Source organism: Haliotis rubra, unplaced genomic scaffold, assembly GCF_003918875.1.
Source record: "Haliotis rubra isolate DU_JTF1 unplaced genomic scaffold, ASM391887v1 Scf568, whole genome shotgun sequence".
Classification (NCBI taxonomy): Eukaryota; Metazoa; Mollusca; class Gastropoda; order Lepetellida; family Haliotidae; genus Haliotis; species Haliotis rubra.
This window is the reverse complement of record NW_025767266.1, coordinates 261,455-286,416: the sequence shown is the minus strand read 5'-3', so window position 1 is coordinate 286,416 and position 24,962 is coordinate 261,455. Positions and strand designations below refer to the sequence as shown.

Sequence of the window (24,962 nt, the reverse complement as noted above, 5' to 3'; positions counted from 1 at the left end):
CAAACATGATGAAAGTAAGAGTACTGGGCTATGATCAACATGATTCCTGTACTTATCTGACTTGCCAACGGTTGGACATGCCAAGAAGAATAAAACACAGGGGCCATAACTGTTACTTAGGTGTGGGGAGGTATTCTAGTGTTTGAGCTGATAAGGGTTTCAAGTATTGAATCTAGCAGTCGTCAAAATTTATCTTTAGTCATATAACTTTAATACTTTTCAAAATCCTGTGAAGATCCGGGTTATAATATGTCTTTAGCAACCCAAGCTTCTTGTATGACGTGACTAACAGGATCAGGTTTTCAGGCTCGCTGACTTGGTTGACACTTGTCACCGTATCCCAGTTACGTAAATTGATGCTCATGATGTTTGTCCAGATTCAGTTATTTACATACTGCTGCCATATAGCTGGAATATTGCAGAGCGTGGCATTAATAATAATTAAAGAATACTTTTCAATACTCCTTGAATCTTCAAACAAAATGTCAATGACAAGGAGCCCTTGGCTCAACCGCCTCCTTACTTATTTCAAACACCATTTAATCTTGTAATACTTGAATCTGGAGACATTAATGTTATGAAAACTGCTGAAGTCAAATTGACCTGCATGCTTTATTCTGAAAATTGTATTCTGTGAAATGGTACAGGGTGTATGATTGCTTGTAGATATTGATTGTACTGCGTAAAACCGGGGAAGTATGTGTGCTTTTCATCACATCCCAATTTTTAAAGTAATTTTACATTTTGCGAGCCATTTAGATTTAACCTCGAATATTTGACCACTGTTTCATATTGTGGAAACCTTCTTTGTTACAGGATGAAGATGATGAAGACGACGAATTCGACGCTGAGGGTGATGAAGATGATGAAGTTGTTGAGGAAGGAGTAGAAGTAGATGAGGATGACGATGATGATGGTAAGCTGAGTGGTTGGATGTGCAGCGTTGTCAGACAACATTAATTAGACCAACCGTAGCACAACAAGTATGTTTTGGTTTCCAGCCCATGGACTGGCCCAATGACTGGACCATGGTAAAATGTTTAATTCAAACAAGCATTCAAGTAACATTTTCTCCGGGAATTTGGAACATGTGTTTTCATACAATCCTCAAATGTACAGTATGTAGTTAATTCCTTTGAAACCAAATTTGTTTCTCCATAGCAGAGATGCAAACCACTCCAATTTTGAAATACAAAAATCTGCTCACCGATTTCTCTTTTAAAAAAACCAGATTTTTTTAAATGAAAAATTCTGAATTTGTTTTTACGGTATACAATTTCATAAGTTACTGGTGATTTATTTGAGTGAATACTGGTAAAAGCATTCAGAATCTTAGCGTGTGATCCTTTGGGTGTCGATTGTGTATATTGCGTGTATTGACGATGAAGTTTCACAAAGTTTTCCTGAATGCATGACATAGTCCGTATGACTACTAAGTGAAACAAAATGGCAGAGCCGACCACGTACTCACCCCCAACTCACACCTTTGGTGCTCAGGCTTCCGTTTTCCTTAGATTCAGGGTTGGAACTCTACCATAGACCTGAATAACCCTGAAACAAGGCAGTCGTAATTCAACCTTCAGATTTTCAACAGAAGTCTTCTTCAGTGTCAGTTGTGCTGACTTAGTTGCTCAATTAAATTCAATCCTGTCTACGGAAAGAGCAGTTCCAACTGTTGCATCTGGGATCACTCTTGTAATAAGACCAGAAGTTAGTGAGCAAGTATGATGAAATTAAGAGTACTGGGCTATGATCAACATGATTCCTGTACTTATCTGACTTGCCATCTTATATTTACCCTGGATAATATAAATGATATTCTGCAATACAGGGATTTCTCGAAACAAACTTAAGTCTGTGGGTTTTGACTTAAAAAGTTAGTTTTTACTCAAATGTGAGAAAATGGAGGAAAATGCATTTCCCAGAATACACTGAAATGGATATATAACTCCAACTTAGAAGACAATTTGAGTTAGGTAGATAGGTTACATGATTTGTTTTGTAGTTTTGGTTTTAGATTTGCGACTGAGTTACGAACTCATCTGTTTCAAATTGTCAAACTAAGTTTTAAATTTGAGAAATCTGTGCCAGATGGCGCAACCTTCATTTCATCAGTTTGAGAGGTCCTGAATTTCCAGTCAAATATTCTTTTGTAATACATCAAATCTTGAATAAATCTTATCTTGTTTCAAACTTCTGAGCCATTTGGGTAGATTGATGCTCATACTGTTGATCACTGGATTGTATGATCCAGATTCGATTATTTACAGACAACAGCCATATGGCTGGAATATTGCTGAGTGCCTCGTAAAACTAAACTCATTCACTCACTTAAACGTCCGTGATTTGGACTGATACAGAATGCTAACATACTGTTGGAAGGGGGACAAACAGAGGTACAGATAAGCTGCGTATCTGCGTAAATTACGCAAATATTTATGTGAAAACTCAATTTCTATTCAGTCTATTGCGTACAAGTACGCTTGAATTTTTGTAAATGCTCAATAAATGTGATTTACATGCGTACACACAAAAATGTCATGTCTTAGCTTGCGTACTGGTGGATAGATAAAATAACTGAAGTATACTGAGAGGTTCTATTTCAGGACATGAACTTGACAACTTGCAGTCTTTCTTATCGTTTCTCATATTACAGATCAAACATAAATAACAAACATTAACTTTTAAACTTCACTATATTTTCAAATTTAATGAAAAATGGCAAAATACCCAATTGAGTTTGAGTGAGGTGAGTACAATTTATTTGGTTACTCAAAGAAAAAATGGGATACCCAATTGAGATGAACACAAGTGAGTACATAACTCAATGACCCAAAAGTTATCTGTAGCTCTGGGGACAAAGCCTGCACATCACCAGTGTTCACGAATAGTGCCTGACCCTCTGACAAATCAGAAATGTTAAATCTGAAATGTGTGTCTAATTTTATTCTATGGGTCCTGTGAATTTTCAATGGGTCAGACAGACATCTGAAACTTACAGAACCCAATGTCCTGTTACTTTGAAACACCATTCGTGAACACTGCACGACAGTAACATTCAGTCAACTTTATGCCTTGCAGCAAGTGTGATGAAATTAAGAGTACTGGGCTATGATCTATATGATTCCTGTACTTATCTGACTTGCCATCTGAAAACAAACAAAACCAACATGTAAGAAGTTGGGTTAGCTCCCATGTAGTAGGGGAGATAACTGTGAAAGAAGGATTGTGATTTCCCTCATGCTAGTCAGGCGTGGAAATAACCCATTGTCCGAGTCCAGTGTTTTTTATGTCGGGCAAGCAAATTTGTATATCACACCGTACCAGTGTCCAGTTGACTTTCCAATGTTAATTATGTTGTTTATTTAAAAAATCAACAAGAAAACGGACGGTATAGTGGAAAAATTATCAGGGCAGGTGATTTTACATTTGCCACTGTACCGGAGTCCACTAGCAATTTAAAGTTATTTCCACCCCTGCTAGTGTTTGCTTGTCACACAGTAGACCCAGTTCAATTTCCCACATAGGTACACAGTGTTCACGAATAGCGTCTGACCCTCTGACAAATCCGGCAGATTCGCCAAAGGTCTGATAGAAGTCTACATCCCGCCAGCCCCAGTGTCTGGCTGTATATTTCACGATGACTTTGACTGAAGTTGTTATATGTGACAAGTGACACTTGTTTGCTGTTTATAAATCTTATGTTTGTTAATAATTTCAATGCCAATTATGAGAAATGTTAAATCTGAAATGTTTATTTAATTTTATTCTATGGGTCCTGTGAATTTTCAATGGGTCAGACAGACATCTGAAACTTACAGGACCCAATGTTTTGTTACTTTGAAACACCATTCGTGAACACTGGGTACAGTGTGTGAAACCCATGTCTAGTGTGCCCTGTCGTGATATTTTGCTAAAGCAACGTAAAACCAAAAGTACCAGAATCTACTTTGAGAAAGTGTACTCCCAAATATAGCATGTTACATTTGACCACCTAAATGTCATTGTGTGTTCATCATTCCATTTTATCAATACATTTCGAAGTAAAGATCATTTCTGTGAATTTATTTTAGATTTTAGGTTAATTAAGACATTGAATAACAAAACTTTTTATTTTTACCTAAGGCCAGGCCAGTTTTATCTCTTGTTTTACTTATCCACCGGTCGTATATATTCAAGAATAAGAAAAAAATAATTTTCCCTGCTCAAAAAATAAATCCTCATGTTTTTATTGGCCAAACATGTAAATTTACCCCAAAAATATTTTTGGATTGATTTTTGCCCCCATATAAACTTCATATAATACTTTAAGTATTTTAAAGAAAAATTATTTTGACTAGTGATTTTTATTTTTTTATTTTTTTCCCTCCTGCCTTTTGGTTTTCTGAGGACAAAAATCTGTAAAACAAGAAATAAAATTGTTCTGGCCTAGTGTTCCTTGAAAACATAATATATTTGCATGTCTTGTTTGAGAGGTTTGTGGTATATTTGTTATACCAGGCAGTCATAATGTGTTATACATCTGTTTATTGCAGATGATGATGATGATGAGGAAGAAGAAGAAGATCAACAAGTTCGCGGTCAGAAACGAAAACACGAAGAGGAGGAAGAGGAGGCGTAGAAGATGTGTGTGTGTGGTCACCTGAAGTGACCGGCTGTGTGTTGAACTTTGAACTTTAGCCGGGCAGGCGGTTGTTGCAGACAATACACGCTGGGTACACCCTTGGTCTTTGTCTAAAGCTCATATTGAACGTAATGGAAATCCTTACACCAAGTGCTACTCAGAGAAGTCTTAAAGACGACACTGTTGCACGTTTCCCATTCAACTCTAGTAGAATGAAGAAATTTTTATTCATTGAAATCTGCTTTTTGAATCACTTAATGAAAAGGTCAGGACAGATCTGAAGTTTGATAGTGTATTATTAACATGTAATCACGTTGAAAAAACCCCAATGTCTCGGAGCAGCTTTGAGTCTGAAGTCGTTCGGAACTCTTCCAAGTCCCCACCCCAGCGGTCTGTGAAAACTTCACTGTATATAGACATTACTCATTGATGCCCGAAGACCGGATATCACCATATACTATCACAAGCCAGCAGACTGAAGGAATTTGTGTGAAAGGGCCCTTTTGTGGCTATCAAATCGATCGTCCATTCATACTTGCTCTCGGGTTAATATAGCGGCTAGATTCTCATTTCCTGCCTACCGATTCCTTGTTGAGCCCTGGTTATGCTCAGTGGTTGAGTTATAATTTCTTCATTTTTCATTTGTACGACTACTGCTAAACCAGATAATTTTGGGCAGCATTTTGTAAATGCTGTCAGATTTGTATTAAAAGGTTGTGACCTTAATTGTAAGAATCAAAACTGGCAGTGTAATTAGTGTAAATTTCTTGTCACCTGGAGGCTTATGTCTACTTGTAAATGTTTAAATTGTACATTCATTCTCTTTTATCTGTAATTAGTTCACAGCGATTTATTTCCTAAAAGTGTAACAGGTAGTTTAAACATTTACATGTATTCACAGTGCGATCATTGATATTTCGACATTAGATGATCTTCCCACGTTTCTTTGAAATTAAGACCAAGGCTAACACTTAAGAGAAAATGATCTAAAAATTATCAATTTTTGCTAAGGAGGGCATTATGATGAATAGATCCGTGGGAAATCTTACGAAAATGTGGTCATGTTCCTGTGCAGATTACGTAATCATGTCATTTCATCATGTTTCATCGATCTTTATTTTCATGCAGACATCCCATTTTGCAAATTGTAATGGTTGTCTTGTTACATACAGCTCTTAGGGGCGGTGGGGTAGCCTAGTGGTTAAAGCGTTGGCTCGTCACGCCAAAGACCTGGGTTCGATTCCCCACATGGGCACAATGTGTGAAGCCCATTTCTGGAGTCCCCGCCGTGATATTGCTGGAATATTGCTAAAAGCGGCGTAAAACTAAACTCAGTCGGTCAGACATATAGCATCAACAGCATCTACCTGAGCTGTTGAGAGAAGTGGGATTCATATGGTGGCGAGTTGTTTGTATCGAGACGATACAAGTCACAGGAACATAGCTGAACATTAAGGCAGACTTGTTATTCTTTGTTGCTGCAATAAATTTTTATAGAATAAACCCCGTGTTTGTCACAGTTTGTGGATAAGTTACCCCAGGGTTCACACTGGCTTGATTCGACCCGTGAACAGGACTACAGATAAGGGGCGTACAGGTGTAATGTACGCCTCAAAATCAATTAAGTACGACATAATATAAGATTTCAAGCGTATCGTGTACGCACATAAATACCTTTGTACGTCTAACATTTAATTTCCGTGCGTATCGTGCAAATGGAAATCTATTTCGGATAAATACTTGTCACGTTTCTTTTGCGAAACACGATTCGACACATGAGGAAACCCCGACAGTAGGAATCCCTTGCGTTGCCATGCAACGATATGCGTCACTATTTTTCGATTGGCTAAAAACACTTCCTATTTATATCCAGTCTGACCTGACATTTCGCGCATCACACGGTCGCTCAGTTATTTCTCACGCGTCTTCAAATACAAATACATGGTTGGAAATAGTGATCGATGAATCGTCCAGACAAACCACATCACCAACTCGCTCACACAAAAACATGTCAGTACTCCTTCAAAATTCTCAGTACACCTCCACTTGCAATATGATGTGTAAGTACACTCGCACCCCCAAAAGTTATCTGGAGCCCTGCAGTGAAGATCCGGGGTAGAATAGGTCTTCAGCAACCCATGGTTGCCTCAAACGGCGACTATGCTCCGTCAACTTAACTTTTGGCACCCTGTTTTTCACAATTTACATAAAACTCCTGAATATTTTAAAACGCTACTCTGTTCATATGGTAATTGTATACTGTGACCTAACAAGATATCGATTTTAGTAATTCTAAAACGACTATTAAAGATTTTGCCTTTAAACCTGTCATATAATAATTGTAAAACTGTGGAGAGTTTTACGAGGGGTTAACGCACGTGATGGAAACGCCAACAACGTTGTAAAATGTGTGTCAGCGTGATATGTACATGCACGGGTATTTACATTAGCACGCTCAAGTGATGTCAAAGATCGTCAACACACAGGTTGTGGTAAAAACGATGTTGTACAAAGATGACCGGTAAATCATCAAAAGAGTTTACAACTTTTTCAAGCGCAAGGCAAAGTGAAAGAAATCCCTCTTTTTTCAATTGAGTGTTTCTCCAAAAGACATTAATACCACCAAGATCTGCAAAAGAACGTAGCAAAGAGTTATCTCCCATGACACTATTTCAGAGACTGACGATGACATGGCAGTTAAATCGGGGACCGTCTCAAAACATGCAAAGAAAAGATAGCTTGATGAATTCGATAGAAGGGTTGTGAGGGACGTCATGCGTCGGTTAAATCGATCCAGTGAGTCCATATCGTCAAGCAAACTGAAGAAAATATTGTTCAAAAGAAGACCATGACATCAATGTATCAAAGCATACCATGTGCAAGCTGTTGCTCAAATTTGGATCTTGATACAAGAGATTCAGCAACCAGTATTGAAAGACTTCAATAAATCTGCTTGTTTAAAATGGATTTGTGATGATTATATAGTCCCTATAGATTTGCTTGCAGGCGTAACAATGTAAACAAGATGCACGTGTGTCCCACCATGTTGTTTGCTATCGTCGTATCATTTTACTCCCTTGTATAACTACTTCTATTTTTCATATTTTTTTAAAGATGGCTTCTTAAGAAGAAGCTTTAATAATTGACATAAAATAATGAAATTTAAACCTTAGATAGGTCATAAGATATAAAGAGCGTATGCCTAAAAACATTTTGAAGTCATTTTTGGTTAAAAGGTAAATTGTGAAAGGCACGGTGCCAGAAGTTCAGTTGACGGACTATAACGGGATCGGGTGGTCAGGCTCGCTGACTTGGTTCACACATGTCATCGGTTCCCAATTGCGCAGATCGATGCTCATGCTGTTGATGACTGGATTGTCTGGTCCAGACTCGAGTATTTACAGACCGCCGCCATATAGCTGGAATATTGCTGAGTGCGGCGTAAAACTAAACTCACTCCCTCCCTCACTTGATTCGATTTGATTTGGTTGTTTAACTCGGAAATATTCCAGCTGGCGGTGGTCTGTAAATAACAAAGTCTGGACCAGGCAGTACAGAGATCAACAGCATGAACATCGATCTATGCAAATAGAATACAAAGACATGTCAGTTAAGTCTGCGAGGTCGATCCCGTTTGTCACCTCTTACGACTATCATGGGTTGCTGAAGACCAATTCTAACCTGGATTTCACACACTGGCTTGAAAAAGCCTGCCATTTCTCCCCAAAATACCTTCAATTTGTTTAGTCTTGAAAAGGCCCTAATTGCCAGTGACTTGTCCTAAAAAGAAGCTATGTTAACCACAACTTGCCAAGTAACGTTTTTAAAGGAAACTAAAGTACATAATAAACTTATTTGCAGTGACAGTGGATGTTAAATTTCTCTCCATCACGAAGCAAAACTTGTGCAGCGATGAAGCTAAGAGTTTTTTCTCTGAAGGTCGGTCCCACATTTCACCAACCTTGAGTGTATTCAGCTACTGACGTGTTATGTGAGGTCCTAAAATTAAAATTGTTCATTGGGCCTTGAAAAGCCCCTAAAACAGACCTTAAATTTGATGGCTGATCATCTGTATGAGCCCTGTATCGACATCTGTGGAACCAGTTGTGATCATCCAGCAGTATCCGAATTTGATGCAAGCCTGGGGCTAGAACAGGTCTCTGCAGACATGTACAAATTTGTCAGTTTTCCTTATCTGTACTAGGGTTGAACGAGTGATTGAGTTTATATAGTTAAACCGTTTTTAGCAATGTTCTAGCAATATCATGGTGGGGGACACCAGAAATGGGCTTCACACATTTTACCCAGTGGGGGAACAGAACCCGGGTTTTCAGTATGACGAGTGAACGTTTTATCCACCAGGCTACCCCACCGCCCACTTGGGTTAAGGCTTCTGATGCCCCCTCTTACAACAAGCATGTTACTGAAGATCTTCGCGGGTCAGGGTTAGAATTAAACTTGGATTACGGCTTTTCAGTTTAATTCTAGTTGGATTTTACGCCCCCTGACCGGGGGTGAAATGGGCTTAACACATTGTGAAGACCCTCAGCAACATGCTTGTTTAAGAGGCAGGTTCAGGCTGCTGATTTGATTCATGCATGTCATGTCCTAATTTAATGGGTTGCTGCTCATGTCAATCAGTGGATTGTCTGGTCCAGTCTTGATTATTTACATACATCATATGGCAGGAACATTGATGAGTGGCATTAACAAACTTCTAATCTGGTATGACAGGAAATGTGACAGAATTCTACACAATAACATATTTTTGCAAGAGCTGATGAAAAAGAATAGAATCCGTAACCTTAGATAGAAAATGACTCTTGGGTCCTTGGCACAGGTTGAGTATGTAATGACTTTAAAGTCCTTGGTCATTCATGAATCGAATTATAACAAACGTTGCTCAATGCATAATTTTTCTCACTCTTAAATCTGGACTTATGCTTGCTTTCTATAATCCACATTAGTCAGGGTTTTATAAAAATGAAATAACACACTCGACCCCAAAATACAAAAACTAAGAAACAAGAATCAACAACAAACAAAAAACCACTAAAGAAGTATTCTGAAGTCGTGGGACCATTAGAGGGTAGTTTGTGTTTCACATGGTTGTTGCAAATGGACTTAGGAAACTTAGGAACTGAAATATGTTTCGTTCGGAAGTTTAACACTTCTTCCGGTCACAGATTATTTTCATGTGAATCGAAGTGCGGTTAGAGTTACTTGCCCTTCTCGCATACTAAAATCCGGACAAGAAGAAATTTGAAGGCGAGCGGGAAAACACCGGGACCGTCAAAGGTGGATCCAATGACAAAACTGTTGCCCCTGTTCGTACTTTTGATATCAGGTTGAATATAACACGATTGTCATTATTCTGAAACGAACTGTGGGGCGGTGGGGGTAGCCAAGTGGTTAAAGCTTTCGCTCGCCACGCCGAAGACCCGGGTTCGATTCCTCACATAAGTACAATGTGAGAAGCTCATTTCTGGTGTCCCCCGCCGTGGTATTGCTGGAATACTGCTAAAAGCTAAAACTCATTCACTCTCAAGGCAAACAAAGGGACAGTCGGCAAATATCTCGTTATCATGTGTGACACTAACTTCAGGGGGGTCAGGGGGGGGTGAAGAGGAATTACAGCTTTTGAGAAGGTGTGTGTGTGTGTGGGGGGGGGACTTCATTTTCACGAGAATTTCAATGGTCATTTCAAAGACTTTCAGGACATGGATACGCCTATGAACCTAAAAATGAATGTCCATCTTAACAGAGGATGTTAGAATTTGTACCCAAAAACAACCCCGAACAGAATACACTTTAATGGAAGAGAGCAAGAGTTTAGTTTTACGCCGCTTTTAGAAATATTCCAGCAATATCACGGCGGAGGACACTGGTGGTGGTCCGATTAATTGCAATAATCGAAGATTGGTCGCAGTGACTAAACGACCAAGCAATCGATCATGTTTTCGCATAATCGAACACAAACAATATTGGGTCACTTGTTTGCATTAACAATATTTTTTACAAGGTTGGTTGTGTCTGTTACATTTCATAAACGCTACAAGCTTGTTCCAGTCATGCTTGAACTTATCTTAAAGACTCCTGGAAATTTATCTCCTTAACAGACTAGTCATCCTTTACAGATGGGAAATTTGCAAATGCATTTTTTGAAATTTGCACCAAAAAACCCCGAAAGAACTACATGTTTTCTTAATATTTTTTGTGCATTAACAAACATAACCAGGGAAATTGAATGCATGATGCTAACCAATTATTTTCGATGATTGATCGGTTGTAATGAACCAATCATCAATTATGAGATTTTAACCAATTCCTAACATTAGAGGGCACCAGAAGAAGAGAGAATGAACACATGGTTGATGTAGCAATAGTTGGTAATGTGTCGGCAATAAAAATATTCCCATCTCGCTACGCCAGACACCAAGAATTGGTTTCGCACGTCGGTTCCATTTTGGGAATCGACCAAGGTTTAACCACTCAGGTCAAGGCCACGTTAACACGTAGACTGTTCATAGAAACAAATGTCAAATCAGGTTTGAAGCATTGTATATTTCATGCAGGTGTTGCCAGAATTGTCACGTGGTTTAGAAGTTACGAGTTAGCCAATCAGGTCTCACTTCCGTTGCACGGGTTTTCCGTGCGCGTTAATTCCACCAGCATAGGAAGCAGAAGTCACGTTCCTAGCGACAGACTGGTGGGAATTGTTTAAAACCGAGGTAAACCTGAACTGAGACACTTATTACTGACGTGTCTCCTACTTTTTTTGCGCTAAACCAACGTTTTGGAGGTGGAAATTAGTTAAGGACGAAGGGTATCCTATGGAAAATCTTTCGACATGATGGGAATTCTTCAAGGAACTTGATAATAACAAGGTAAGTTCCGTACTGGCTACCGAACAGTTATCGCCATATTTTAGCGGTTTTACAAAATTACTCCGCCGTTCGTTAAATTAATGAAACAGAATTAATTATGATACTTAATTAGCTATTCACCGATGTGTCCAGCCCGTTCACTGCCGCCGATCATGTTTTAATATAACGCGGCGGAAGGGAATCATGGCAGTTATCGCCATTCAGAATTTCTCATGCCAGTCGTGAATTAATACATGTAGTTATAGCATTCAGTATAATTGATCGAATAATTGATTGTGTGACTATTCGAGTGTTTCTTTCACAGTAGATTAGGGAATGACACATCAGGGATTGGGATAGAGAACTTCGACAATGGACCATTTTCAGAATTATTAGCCATTTTCTGAATTTAGAATGGGCCACTGCCCTTGTATCAAAAGTAAACTTCAAATTTTTAATGTGCCATTTTTTATTCTAATGTGCAAAATGGCCCATGGCCCCTGTCTTTCCCAATCCCTGCACAATTAATGACTTGTGAACTTGAACATGCTATTCTATAGGTCGTGGGACATTCCCCTGACTAAGTTAACAAATTTTTATGATTTATAATTTTTCGGTTCATAACTTTATCTTTAATTTTTCTCTTATGTTATTAACCGTGAAGCGTTTTCTTTTGCTGTCCATTATTGTTGTCAAATACCGTGGTGAAAAAAATACCGGAATTGTAACTGACCGGAACTGCTCATCAAGTGGGATACTGATGTATTGGTGATAACTGTTACACTGTGATAACTGGTCGCATGCCAGTGCCAGTGTATCTTGAAATGTGGTCTCACGCCAAGGACTGGCTGTCCAAAATTTCTGGTGTACCGCGCCTGAGCAAACACAGCCAGTCCCAAAAAGTGGCTAAAACAATCAGTCAAAAATCTTGAAATGTGGTTATCCAAGGACCAATGTCCAAAACGAAAACGAGAAAGAAAATGAAGTTCAACACGATTAACCAATGTTGAAACGAAAACGAGAAAGAAAAAGTTCAACACGAAGTTTTCAAATATTTCCCCTGACCAAAGGACGGCCTTACTTATTTAATAGACCGTCCTTCACAAAAACTGACCGTCAGGGACGGTGGGACGGGCTATATTTTATACACTGCCAGTACACGATTATTGCAATGACTGACTGAGTTTTGGTTTTACGCCTCTTTTAGCAATATTCCAGCAACATCACGGCGGGGGACACCTGAAATGGGCTTCACACATTGTACCCATGTGGGGATTCGAACCCGGGTCTTCGGCGTGACGAGCCAACGCTTTAACCATTAGGCTACCCCACCGCCCCTTATTGCAATGAGATTACAGTAAACTATATACATAACATATGGGGGAGCATGTTCACAAATGTTTCAGAAGTTTAAGTTTACATTGTGTGAATCTTGAATGTAGTGTGACCCCGTTCAAACATTTGCTAGAGTTGTGACGACTCACCCTATATCGAGTATTATCGGCTCAACTTGAAATGATAAGAGCTAAATTTTGCTGGAAACGAGGTGAAAGAATACTCAGAGAATAGAACTTTATTACATCCTTTATATCCTCGGCATATGAGGTGCAAATGACAATAAATGATAATATTATGGCGGAATAGCAGGGGTGGAAATAAGTTTAAAATTGCTAGTGTACTCAGGTACAGTGGCACATGCAAAATCACTTGCCCTGTTAATTTGTCCACTATACCGGACGTTTTCTTGTTGATTTTTTAAATAAACAACATAATTAACGTTGGAAAGTCAACTGGACACCGGTACAGTGTGATATACAAATTTGCTTGCCCAACAGAAAAAACACTGGACTCGGACGTCGGGCAATGGGTTATTTCCACCCCTGAATAGTAGTTAACCGGAAGATTTTACAATTTGCATGATATATTTACAGAATTTACTGAGATTTTTCTTAACAGATATCTATTTACATATAACGAGTGATTTAAATTTTAACATATTCGGTCTTTTTATAAACTACGTTGGTATATTCATTGATCTTTCTTTCTAAAATGTATACATTTTAAGAATATTATGAAACTCATCACCCACATCATTCATACAACATAATTTACATTTTCTTTCATCTATTGATATCCTATTCCATCTTCCTTCTTCAACTGGTAAATGGTGGCATGAAGTACGAGAATGGAGAAAGGGGATAACTTTGTTAAAGGGTAGGAACGTTAGATAATTTTCAAATTCCAATTGAGATTTCAAAAGAGAATATGTTTGACCTTTTTTGGAATTTATAATCATTTATATCACGTTTTAAACAGCGACTTGCGGTGTTGTATCTTAATTCGGTACAATATTTAGTTTGAGAATTCAGTTTTCTGATACTAGAGAATGCCCATTCATCTATTTCTTATGTAGTGTTGGGAATTGGTTCAAATCTCATAATTGATGATTGGTTCATTACTACCGATCAATCATCGAAAATAATTGGTTAGCGTCATTTATGAAATTTGTTAATGCACATAAAAATAAGGAAAGAAACATGTAGTTCTTTTAGGTTTTTTGGGGCAAAATTTCGACATCTTTAAAGGATGACTAGTATGTTGGGAACATAAATTTCTTGGAATCTTTAAGATAAATTCAATCATGACTTGAAACGAGATTGCAGTGCTTACGAAATATAACAGACAAAACCAACCATGTGAAAAATATTGTTAATGAAAAAGAGTGTTCCAGAATTGTTTGTGTTCGATTATGAGAAATTATGATCGATTGCTTAGTCGTTTAGTCACTACGACCAATCTTCGATTATTTCAATTAATCGGACCACCACTATTCTTATGTCGTTTTGATTTGCATTTGTTTAGCAGACGAATGAACAGTAGTAAAAGTCAAATGCGCGTCCAGTACTACCAAGTAAATATGGTATTATTCGTGTCGCCAACGGTTACTCTCATTCTGCCTACAGATACAATAAAAGTGTAGGCAGAATGAGAAAAATCAGGCCATTCCTAATTTAGAAATGGACTTGCCCATGACAAGTCCATAACACTATCTACATTGTATTCATATTTCATTTATAGTAGATAACATGATATATATGGAATATTGACATTTGTATAAATCTTATATTTCCCTGTCATTATTACCATTATTATAATTGGTTTGCAGTGGAATGAAAACAAACAAACATTCTAAAGTAACCCAACTTTTATTTTCCCACAATTGTTGATTTGTATATACAATGAACTAATTAATTCAAGACAATGCACGAAAGCTGCAATACCTTACTAAGGTCCGATTATGACCGAATAATCTAACATCTAACACACAGATGTCCGTTCGACTAACCATCTAACACACTAATACCCTCTAACATTCTAACTCTAACACTCTAACACACATTTTCCGTAGGATCATGGAAATACGTTTATATAATAGAAACATGCATGAAAAGCGGTTGAAGTGTTTCGAATATTCCATGAACTGTTCTTCAGTCCATTTCCCCCTCCATGATAGACTCCTGTCTACCAGAGGTTACATAGATATCCATGATGATCACACAAAGTAAAAAACATCACACCACACATATCCTGTTTCTTCATCCTTTTGATCCTCAAAAATAGTCATTTGGTATCCTAATTTGAATCTTCCAAAGTCAATCCGTTTTCAACGATCCTTCGAAGTCAATCCTCCATACGATCCTCCAGACGACGAACGATCCATCCTTCAAATACACCACCAACATGTGGTGCCTGAGGAGGGCTGAATCTCCAGATGACTCCCTTATTAGCCAAGGATGATTTAGCAGTCGCATCAAGTTGTTTAACCAGATCTCGCAATTCCTTCACAGCACCTACAAAGTTAGTACCGTTATCGGATACTACTTTTTTTTGGCATTCCTCGTCTGTTTGTCATGCGGAAGAAAACATTCAAAAACGAGTCACTATCGAGGCCATATGACATGTCCAGATGTACATCCCTAGTGGACAAACACGAAAAGACACAAATATCGTAAAAAACATAAGAATGTCCATATAACAAGGATGAATCAAGCAGCCCGCTTATCAAAACGATCCAAACAAAAAACTGAAGACACACACACACACACACACACACACACACACACACACACACACACACACACACACACACACACACACACACACACAAACAAGACAAAAAATTCAAGCTCATCCATTTTTTCTTGTGGGGAGGTAGGGTCAAGTATTATCTATCGCTTTCTCATTCTGCCTACACAGTTGTGACCCACAGGCCTTCGTGTCTTTGCCAGGATTAACGATGTTCAAAAACATAAAACATTTGAGATGGCCCTCGACTCGAAATGCTACACAGTACAATACATTATGATCATAATGTATTGTACTGTGTAGCATTTCGAGTCGGGGTCATCTCAAAAACGTTTTTATCTTTAATCTTCGCAAAGACACGAGGGCCTGTGTTGTGACCAACAGACCATGACTTGTGTTGTTTTTAGCTGTAGGCAGAATGAGATGTAGGCAGAATGAGAGGACACCTCGCCAACACCCCGTTATACGACACGTCATTTATATTAATATCGACAGCAACATTGACCAAATGAGCAATAGCCTATTGTTTGTGTTTTTAAATGGTTTATTAATTTGACAAAATATTCCCATGAGTAACGTTGTCGTGTTGATTGTTTTGTTTATGAGGAATGTGCAAGTGGTTTCAGGCCAATTTTACTAAAATCAGATATCACGGTGGGGGACACCAGAAAGGAGCTTCAACATTGTTGGGGAATCGAACCCGGGTGTCGCAAACAGAACCAGGCTACCCTGTTTATGAGATTGAAGGAGCTAAGTGAATAGTTTCTGTTAAACCGCAAGATAATGCATTTCTAGTTTATTCATTGTTGTAAATTCAGCCTGAAAATACGATTTTACTACCGTATCAGAATTTTTCCTCAAATAAACATAGCACGACTGTATCAGGAAACCCAAGCAGATGGAGGTATGAATAACCACATGTTTTGGTTGGCAGAATACGAATTTTGGAGTCATATTCAGCAATAAATTTATGTTATTACGAAATTTATGAATAATGTAGTCGGTTAGTCTGTTGTTTAAGGCCGCACAATATTCCAGCTATATGACGGCGGTCTGTAAATGATCGAGTCTGAACCAGACAATCCAGTGATCAACAACATGAACATCAATCTACGCAATATATATGAATAATGTCAGTTGTTTAAAAGATGTGATAATTGGTCGAGGTAGGTCAATTTCCACTGTTTTGATTACCCCCAGTCGTGGTATAGCAGAACTGTGCATTTCTCTTTCAATCATCGTGGGGCGGTGGGGTAGCCTAGTGGTTAAAGCGTTCGCTCGTCACGCCAAAGACCCAGATTCGATTCCCCACATGGGTACAATGTGTGAAGTCCATTTCGGGTGTTTCCTGCCGTGATATTACTGGAATAATGCTGAAAGCGGCATAAAACTAAATTAAATCACGCACCCCAATCATCGAAATGAGCGCACTTGCTCCTAGTTTTACAGTTTAAAGTTACTGGTCCAGACATTTCAGAAATTCCGGTTACACACTAAACACAGTGACCGATCAATAACTATCGATCATGGGAGTCCACTGAAACAGAACAAGGTTAATTTCTCACGTGTAATATGTGTTGTAGTAACTACTTGTAAATACATGTAGGAGTGAGTAGGTGAACCTTAGGCAATATACGGCGGTCCATAGGCAGATCAACAACAGATGGGGAGTCAGCGAGCCTGACCACCCGGTTAGTCGCCTCTTATGACAAGCATAGTCGCCTTTGTGCTGAAATCTTTAGTTAAATGACCATTGAAACTCTTTTGTGCTGAAAGTTTGTGAAGTGTGCACCCGATGAAAATGAAGTCTGCACCCTCCTTTTCTCAATAGTGTGCACCCCCTTTCTCAAAAAGCTGTATCCGCCCCTGTACTCGCGTAAATAGAAATAAAATGGTTTGGGGCGTTTATTTGTTTATTACTTCATTAAAATAGGTAGTTTTAACAAATATTAAAATAACTATGTTTTTTCCCAACTAGGCCTTTTGATTTGATCCTCTAATCATCATCCAAAATACCATTTTACATGTAAAAAAAAAAAGTAACAAAAAGTTCCATATCAGCAAATTTAGAAACATGTTATAACCTACGTCACAATCAACAATGGGTGGTAATAACTACCTGCAGCACTGTTTAGACGGGAAGATGCATTTGCACGCGCGTTGCCATAGCGACTGTGCAATTGACAATCAAAGCTTTGAATGAACTCTATGAAAATAGTAGAACTTTAACAAGAGTACAGGCATGAAAAATGTACTGAGAAAACCCGTCAATCAATTATTTCATTTTTGTAGATCAATTAGGATAAAAGAAATAAAGAATAAATGGTATATGACGTGTTTAATACAATAAAGAATGTCCGTGAACCTAAGGAGAGTACATCTCATTTGCATACCATAGCTTGCATCAGAAACGTACATTTTGACATTGAAATTTCAACTGCTAAAAATGACACGATTTGCTCTCCTGTAAACTACTTCGAATGATTTTACAAAAAGTGTTAAAACACGATAGTCATAGAATATTTAATTATTAAACTTTAGTTGTATTCAAAACTACGAAATAACGCCAAAAAGCAGTTTTGACAGTTTCTTCTATTTAAAAAAAAAAAAAATTATGTTTATTTCCAAATTTTACATAGTACATGAAGAATGCATTCACATAAGTATATTTATATAAATATTCATATACAATATATCAAGTATATTCAATACACTTTCACAAATCCTCCTCATACAATGAATAGACGTCTTTGAATATGTTTTGTATAACTTATCTCAGTGATTCCAATACTAATAATAGTATTTAAATACATTTATTATATGTTTTCTGACCTAGTATTTTCTGTAAATAGATTGTGAAAAGATGACCTGAAGGTAAAAAACACACTGCTGCTGCATGTAGAGTACGCATTATATTTTGTAATTTCATAGTATTTTGATACCTCGCTTACTACATGTTTGAAATTTGGAACTTGTTCTTTTATTTTGTGTGTGTATATTACCTGTTTCACAACAAGACCTATTGCATTTAAAGAATTATTGTTTTCCCCTTGAAATCCAAGTAAGATGTTTTCTGGTGTAAAGTCAATGTTACCTTCAGTTACAGTCATCAGCCATCTGGTCAAACTCTCCCAAATCTTTTTAACATGACAACAATTACAGAGTAGATGGACAATTGTTTCTAGTTCCTTTGAACAGTTTCTTCTTGAGATTGATAATTGAGCCAAGTTTCGTAAGAATGTCGCTTTCCAACACGGTTAGGCGAGAAAGCGTGGCTTCAGCCACTTCCCGACGCAACTGTTAAGCATAAGCAAAGCGAACGTAAGTCAGGTTCAAGGGACGCAACTCTGCACATGTTATTGGAGACACACAAAGATCAGGGTTAGTATTGGTCTTCAGGAACTCGTGACTGACGAGATCGGGTGGCGGGTGGCGGGGCTTGCTGACTTTGTTGATGCATGTCATTGTATCCCAGTTGCGAACATGGATGTTCATGTAATCAATCACTGGATTGTATGGTCCAGGCTCGATTATTTACAGTGCGGCATCTAGTTGCTGAAATATTGCCGAGTCCTGCCTTAAACTAACAGGCAGTGAGTGAGTGAGTTGAGGATTATGGTCACATTGGTAATATTTCAGCCATTTCGTGACTAAAACAAGTTATTCATTCATAGCGTTTAACAAACAAACATCGAATATCGCAGCGTCTAAGACGACTGTGGCCCCTATTTCAGCCATTTTGTGACTAAAACAAGTTATTAATTCATAGCGTTTAACAAACAAACATCGAATATCGCAGCGTCTGAGACGACTGTGGCCCCCGTTCCCCGAGCTGAAATATACTCTGGCGTATTTGAATATAGAACATACGGAAAGGATATAGAACAGGCTGAGTGTAAGTATGAGATCAAGGACGTGCTATAATAATCCTTCCCATTGATAAGTGTGGGTGAAGGAGTTTAGTTTTACGCCGCACTCAGCAATATTCCAGCTTTATGGCGGCGGTCTGGAAATAATCCAGTCTGGACCAGACAATCCAGTGATTAACATCATGAGCAGCAATCTACACAGTTGGGATACGGTGACATGTGTCAACCAAGTCAGCGAGCCTGACACCCGATCCCGTTAGTCGCCTCGTACGACAAGCATGGGTTACTGAAGATCAATGCTAACTTAGATCTTATGGTGACTGATTAGGGCCATAGCTTTCTCGCCTTAAAATTCTGCCGCGAGAAAGCGAGAAAGCGATATAACAAGCCGATAAGGGATAGAGCGCGAGAAAGCGATATTTCCCATAATTCGGCCCTGTCTGCACATGACGTCTTGCCTGCGTACTTAATCCAAGAGGCTTTATCGCCATTTGTTTTAGTCGTATAGAAACAAAATGCACATGCTTTCATATTCTGTGGCATTTTTGTAATTGATCCTTTAACTTGTCCAAACAGTAATCTAACAGTAACTCCAGAAATGGAATGTGTTTTCGTTGAAATAAATGAGTGCTCTTAAAAGGTCTGTAAAATGATAACAATCATTATTGCTACATCACTAATCAGGCCTGGATTAATTCCCGGCCTACATTTCTTTATTGGCATTTCCCTTGTGAAATACTGCCATTGTTATCTCATAATTCATGCATGGATTAACAATCCCTGGCTTCCATTTGTCCATCCACCCTACCAATTTAGCGCTAATCAACTACTAGTACTAGGGCAGGAAACAAACCCATTTTTGGGGGGTGACTTGATCAAATTGAGAGGTATACATGATCTATATATCAAATTAAAGCTGAGGACCTATAGAATGATATTAGACATGATGTGGAAATATTCGCGTGGTAAAACCAGATTTTGCGTCAAAAACACTAAAAATCATAATTTTCCAAATATCTTTAATAATTTTCAAACTATTGACCCCATTCAAACAAATTCCCCATCAAATGAAAGGTTATTCTCTGTACAATAGAAAAATAATAGTGGGTCAAAAATGTAATTTTCGGTCCTCCTCTTTGACAATATTTTCCAGGTATGATACGGTAGAATAATAATAAATTTAATTGTTATAATTTCAAAATTACCTTTTAATCACTCACCACTATCATCATTACAGATAAAGATACATTGATATCTCTATGATAGAACATCATTAAAGATACTGAATTATAAGTGTAATGTGTTAGGAACCAACAATCCTTCAAACTCGATTCATTTGCATTTCTTTTTGTAAAGCAATAGTATGTCTTGTGTTAAAGGTTATTGTAATAACAACTTGGAGAAGGAATAAGCTCAAATATGAACTCAAACAATTATACTGACCAAGCATTCCATACTGGACTCGTCCAATTTCAGGTTTAGTTACACATCAGATCAGGTTTAGTTACACATGAGATCAAAGTTTGTTGCTTTTTTCGGTAAGAATTCCTCCATCCCAAATAATATGTATAGTTAATATATCCTAAAATTATTAACAAAACCTAACACAACAATTACTAGAGATCTCACAAAAATACCTAAAAGCCCAAAAATTAATTACAATATATAGGGTCGAACCACGTTGTATGATAAGGGCCCAAGGCACGGTGATGTTACAAACAAATATGGAGGAACGGAAGGAAGTCTTTCCCTTTCTTCAGTTTCAAAGTTCTATTTTACAATCTTCATGCCATACATCAAATAGATTTATGATTATTACACAGGTCATTCTTCATTGTCACTGGTTACCTTCACCAAGATCATTCATGGGGTTAGTGCAATTTTGTCCACCCTGTCCTTGCAAGGACACAGTTCAATACAAGGCAGATTGCTCTGTCTACAAATGCACTACACTGAGGAGCATGGGGACTTGCAACAGGTGCAAACAAGGCAGTCAAGAACTTCCGAAGCAGTTGATCGGATCGGATGACATATCTCAGCCAGTAAAGGCATGGATTCTTTGCAAAGCAAATGAAATTGATGATCCAAGAAGATGACAGATGTTACGGACAGGAATGAACCGGTGCTTGTCCGTGACTGCAGAAGACACTCCAGTTTTCACGGACATGCTCCATTTGTGGACAATAGCAGATATATAGTATGAAAACATCTGTATCAGGGGACTTGATGATGATATGTCCTTGGGTATGACTCTCTTCAAACTCACCATTACAGTACATGACGTGGAAGAGCATGCGTGTATCAGCTTTTTCTTGAGAACATTCAAGTTTATCAATGCAAGCATCACCAGTGGGAGGGATCAACTTGGTCACCATTCCATCTTCATATCTTCCTGAGAGATACAATCTTCCTTGTGGTTCCGTTGACATTGTAGCAACTTGGACTTTGGTTCACAAAACGTAGTTAACTGTGACATGTTCTTAGATACACCAAGAAAATTGTTCCACTGTGGAATCTGTCTGCCTGATGACATTTGATACTTCTTGCCGGTGTTGAGGTCAGCTCTTGAGGAACGTTCTGCAGACTTAGTGGAGTTGGGATTGCCATACTGGTCGAACATATCTATGGCAGTATCAGCCCTTGTGAAACAGTGCTTCATATTTCGCATATAACTGTCAGCGACTCTATATAAGGTGAGGGTGATGGCAGGTTTCATACTTCTCAATACTGCCACTGCATCGCAAATGTGGACAGTGTCTTTCTTGTCAAAGTCTGGTAAAGTGTCAACACTCAACAATTTCTTCTAATTTGTCTGTCAAATCGGCATTGGATGTCTTCCTCCTTGATCCATCTTCGTTGAAAAGTAATGTAGGAACTGATACTATGGGATGTGCGAGAACCGTGGCCATTGTGACATCATCCCAACAATCTGTCAGACATAATTCTGCGCGCAAATGCACAAATCGAACAGTCCCATCTTCACTAAGAAACATCTGTGATAAAGCAAATCCTGACCACAAAGATCATTTCCAAACAACTGCACAAGTCTGGTAAAAACATCGTCTTGGCACAATTGAGCAGTGATTGTAATTCTCCAGGTGATAAATTTGTTTGAGCACTAATTATGATGCAGTACTCAGCAGATGAATGTTTACTCTTTTGGACTTGGTACCTTTGAGTCCATTTCTCTTTGAAGTTAACCTGAAATAAGAAAAGTTTCATCATTAAATCTTCTTACGTTTATTAACAGTAGAAAATATTTCATAAAGACAATGGGTGGTGGGGTACTACAGTGGTTAAGGCGTTCGCTCATCATGCTGAAGACCCAGGTTCGATTCCACACATGGGTACAATGTGTGAAGCCCATTTCTGGTGTCCCCTGCCGTGATATTGCTGAAATATTGCTAAAAGCAGCATAAAACTAAACTCATAAAGAGAATTCCTTTCTTAAACATAAAAGGTCATTAAAATTTGGGTTAAGAGCAACATTAAAGTAAATACGTCTTATAAATAAAGGTAGGATTTTATCAATAAATAAGTCAATGTATGTGTAACTTCTGTGATACTATATATATATATATATATATATATATATCTAAAAGACTCATGAGGGAGTGATCTTTTTTGGTATTGTCCTAACTTCACTGGCTTTGGCTCCATTTCTTCAAAGATTTAAAATATATCATTGTTACAGGGAGGAAAACATTTCATGAAAAGAAATGCACTTCTTAAACACAAAATTTCATTTTGACACAACAAAATACGTGATTTTTTGTGATATTTAAAATTCGTTATAAAAAAAAGAGAGTTAGGATCTCATCACTGAATAAGTGACTGTATGCGAAACTACTGTGAAATACATACATACCTAAAAGGTACATGAAAGTCTTCAATTTTGGACTTGACCTATCTTGACAGAATTGGGCACTTATGTATCTGTATTCCATGTGCACCTGAAATAAGACAAAGTTTAATCATTAAATCTGTTTACATTCGAAATGTATCAATAAAAACAAGCGAAAAACTATTCTAAAAAGGGAAATGTCTTTTTTAAAAATACAAGCTTTCATTATGATGCTACATGAAAATGATAGCAATTTTAATTTTTTTTATGTACATTGTATTTGAAAAAATCAAGATATTATTAATAAATAAAAGAATGTATGTGAAACTACTAAAGGTAAAACTTTAACAAATAAATAAATGTAGTGCGCAGTTTTGAAAACAACAACTTTGCAATCAATATTTTTGTAAAATTTTACACACAAAATTTTAAAAAAAATTAAAAGGTATTTTAGTGAAAGAAATTTTTGACAGCATGCACATATTGAATTATATCTATGTTTATCAAAATAATTAAATAATGTCAAATTATAAGTTTGTGTTTATATTTGGGGAAAAAAATATATACAAATTATGTTTGGGGAAATTATATACGTTAAGGAAGAAAATTATAAATATTCATTTATACATTTTTATAATCAACATATGTTCTTTCAAAATCACTTCAAAACATATTTATTGCTAAAATTGGTGTGTTTTTGTAGTTGAGGTTCACAATCGGGTAATACTATGTTGTAGGAAAAATTGCTTACATGTTTAGGTCACATGCTTACACTGACCAGGCATTTTATACAGGGTGGCCCTCTTAGGGTTTCAGAATGTTATCAGTACATGCTTTCAAAACTTCTTTGAAAAAGAATCATCAAAAACCTAATACAATCATAATTTTTTGATATTTGAAATATAATTGGACCACAAAAGAAAGATAAAACATAATATTCTCTGAATAGGATTTGATGGATATTTTCATCCTTAAAATGGCCTCTCAAGGAGTTTCATCAGTTAAAACTTTAGAGTTAGTTATCTTGAAATCTGTCAATGAAACAGTTGACTTTAAACATGTAAAATGCCATGAAAATACCTTAGAATATCAGGTACAATAACAAATTACCTATTTGAAATGCATTTCAAAATTTTATCATCAAACAAGATTAGTGCATAACTAACCCACAGGTAATCTTCTGTAATTTCTAACATTGAAACATAAGGTTCTGTGGAAATGTAAACAATTAGAAAACAACTTACCTCAACAATGATATTGAAGAAATCTGAAGACTTGTCAATGCTTCGAATGAAAATCTTTGGAAAAAGATCTAACAAGCTGTCAAGTTCCAAATGTCAACACAGCTAGGACAGGAAGTGGTCTCAGCAGACTGCAGGAAGTACTAGTAGTACCGTTTTCTTGATGACTCATTTTATGGCAGAGTTTCTCTACAGACTTTATTGGCTTGACATAAAAATGTTTTACAAGAAAATGTCCACATAAATTTCACCTCATCATTTCTTTCCTTAATACTAAGATCACAATCTTTCATTTCATGTATAGATTGTGTATACCTCTCTGAGATATCAAAAACAAATGGTTTTGAAGGAATATCAGGTTTGTGTCCTGCCCTATACTGGCTTCCCCTGTTATCTTCTCACTGTTGCTTCAAATGTACGTATATAGCTTTC

At 37.4% G+C, this 24,962-nt stretch overlaps 1 protein-coding gene and 1 long non-coding RNA gene across 4 annotated transcripts in view; one reads left to right on the top strand and one right to left on the bottom strand.

The window, feature by feature from the left end:
* Positions 1 to 6,127, top strand: part of LOC124254195 (acidic leucine-rich nuclear phosphoprotein 32 family member B-like) — a 30,688-nt gene extending 24,561 nt beyond the window's left edge. For all 3 annotated transcript variants that reach the window (XM_046688082.1, XM_046688081.1, XM_046688080.1), the window contains 2 exons: positions 817 to 916; positions 4,536 to 6,127. In XM_046688082.1, coding sequence (XP_046544038.1) covers positions 817 to 916; positions 4,536 to 4,621 — 186 coding nt within the window. In that variant the 3' untranslated portion in view covers positions 4,622 to 6,127. The remainder of the gene's footprint in view (positions 1 to 816; positions 917 to 4,535) is intronic.
* Positions 6,128 to 22,353: 16,226 nt separating this feature from the next.
* LOC124254216 lies at positions 22,354 to 24,626 on the bottom strand. Its single transcript, XR_006892423.1, has 3 exons — positions 24,534 to 24,626; positions 23,314 to 23,398; positions 22,354 to 22,646 (listed from the first exon to the last, which is right to left on the bottom strand). It is a non-coding gene; the product is annotated as an uncharacterized LOC124254216 (long non-coding RNA).
* Positions 24,627 to 24,962: the final 336 nt, after the last annotated feature.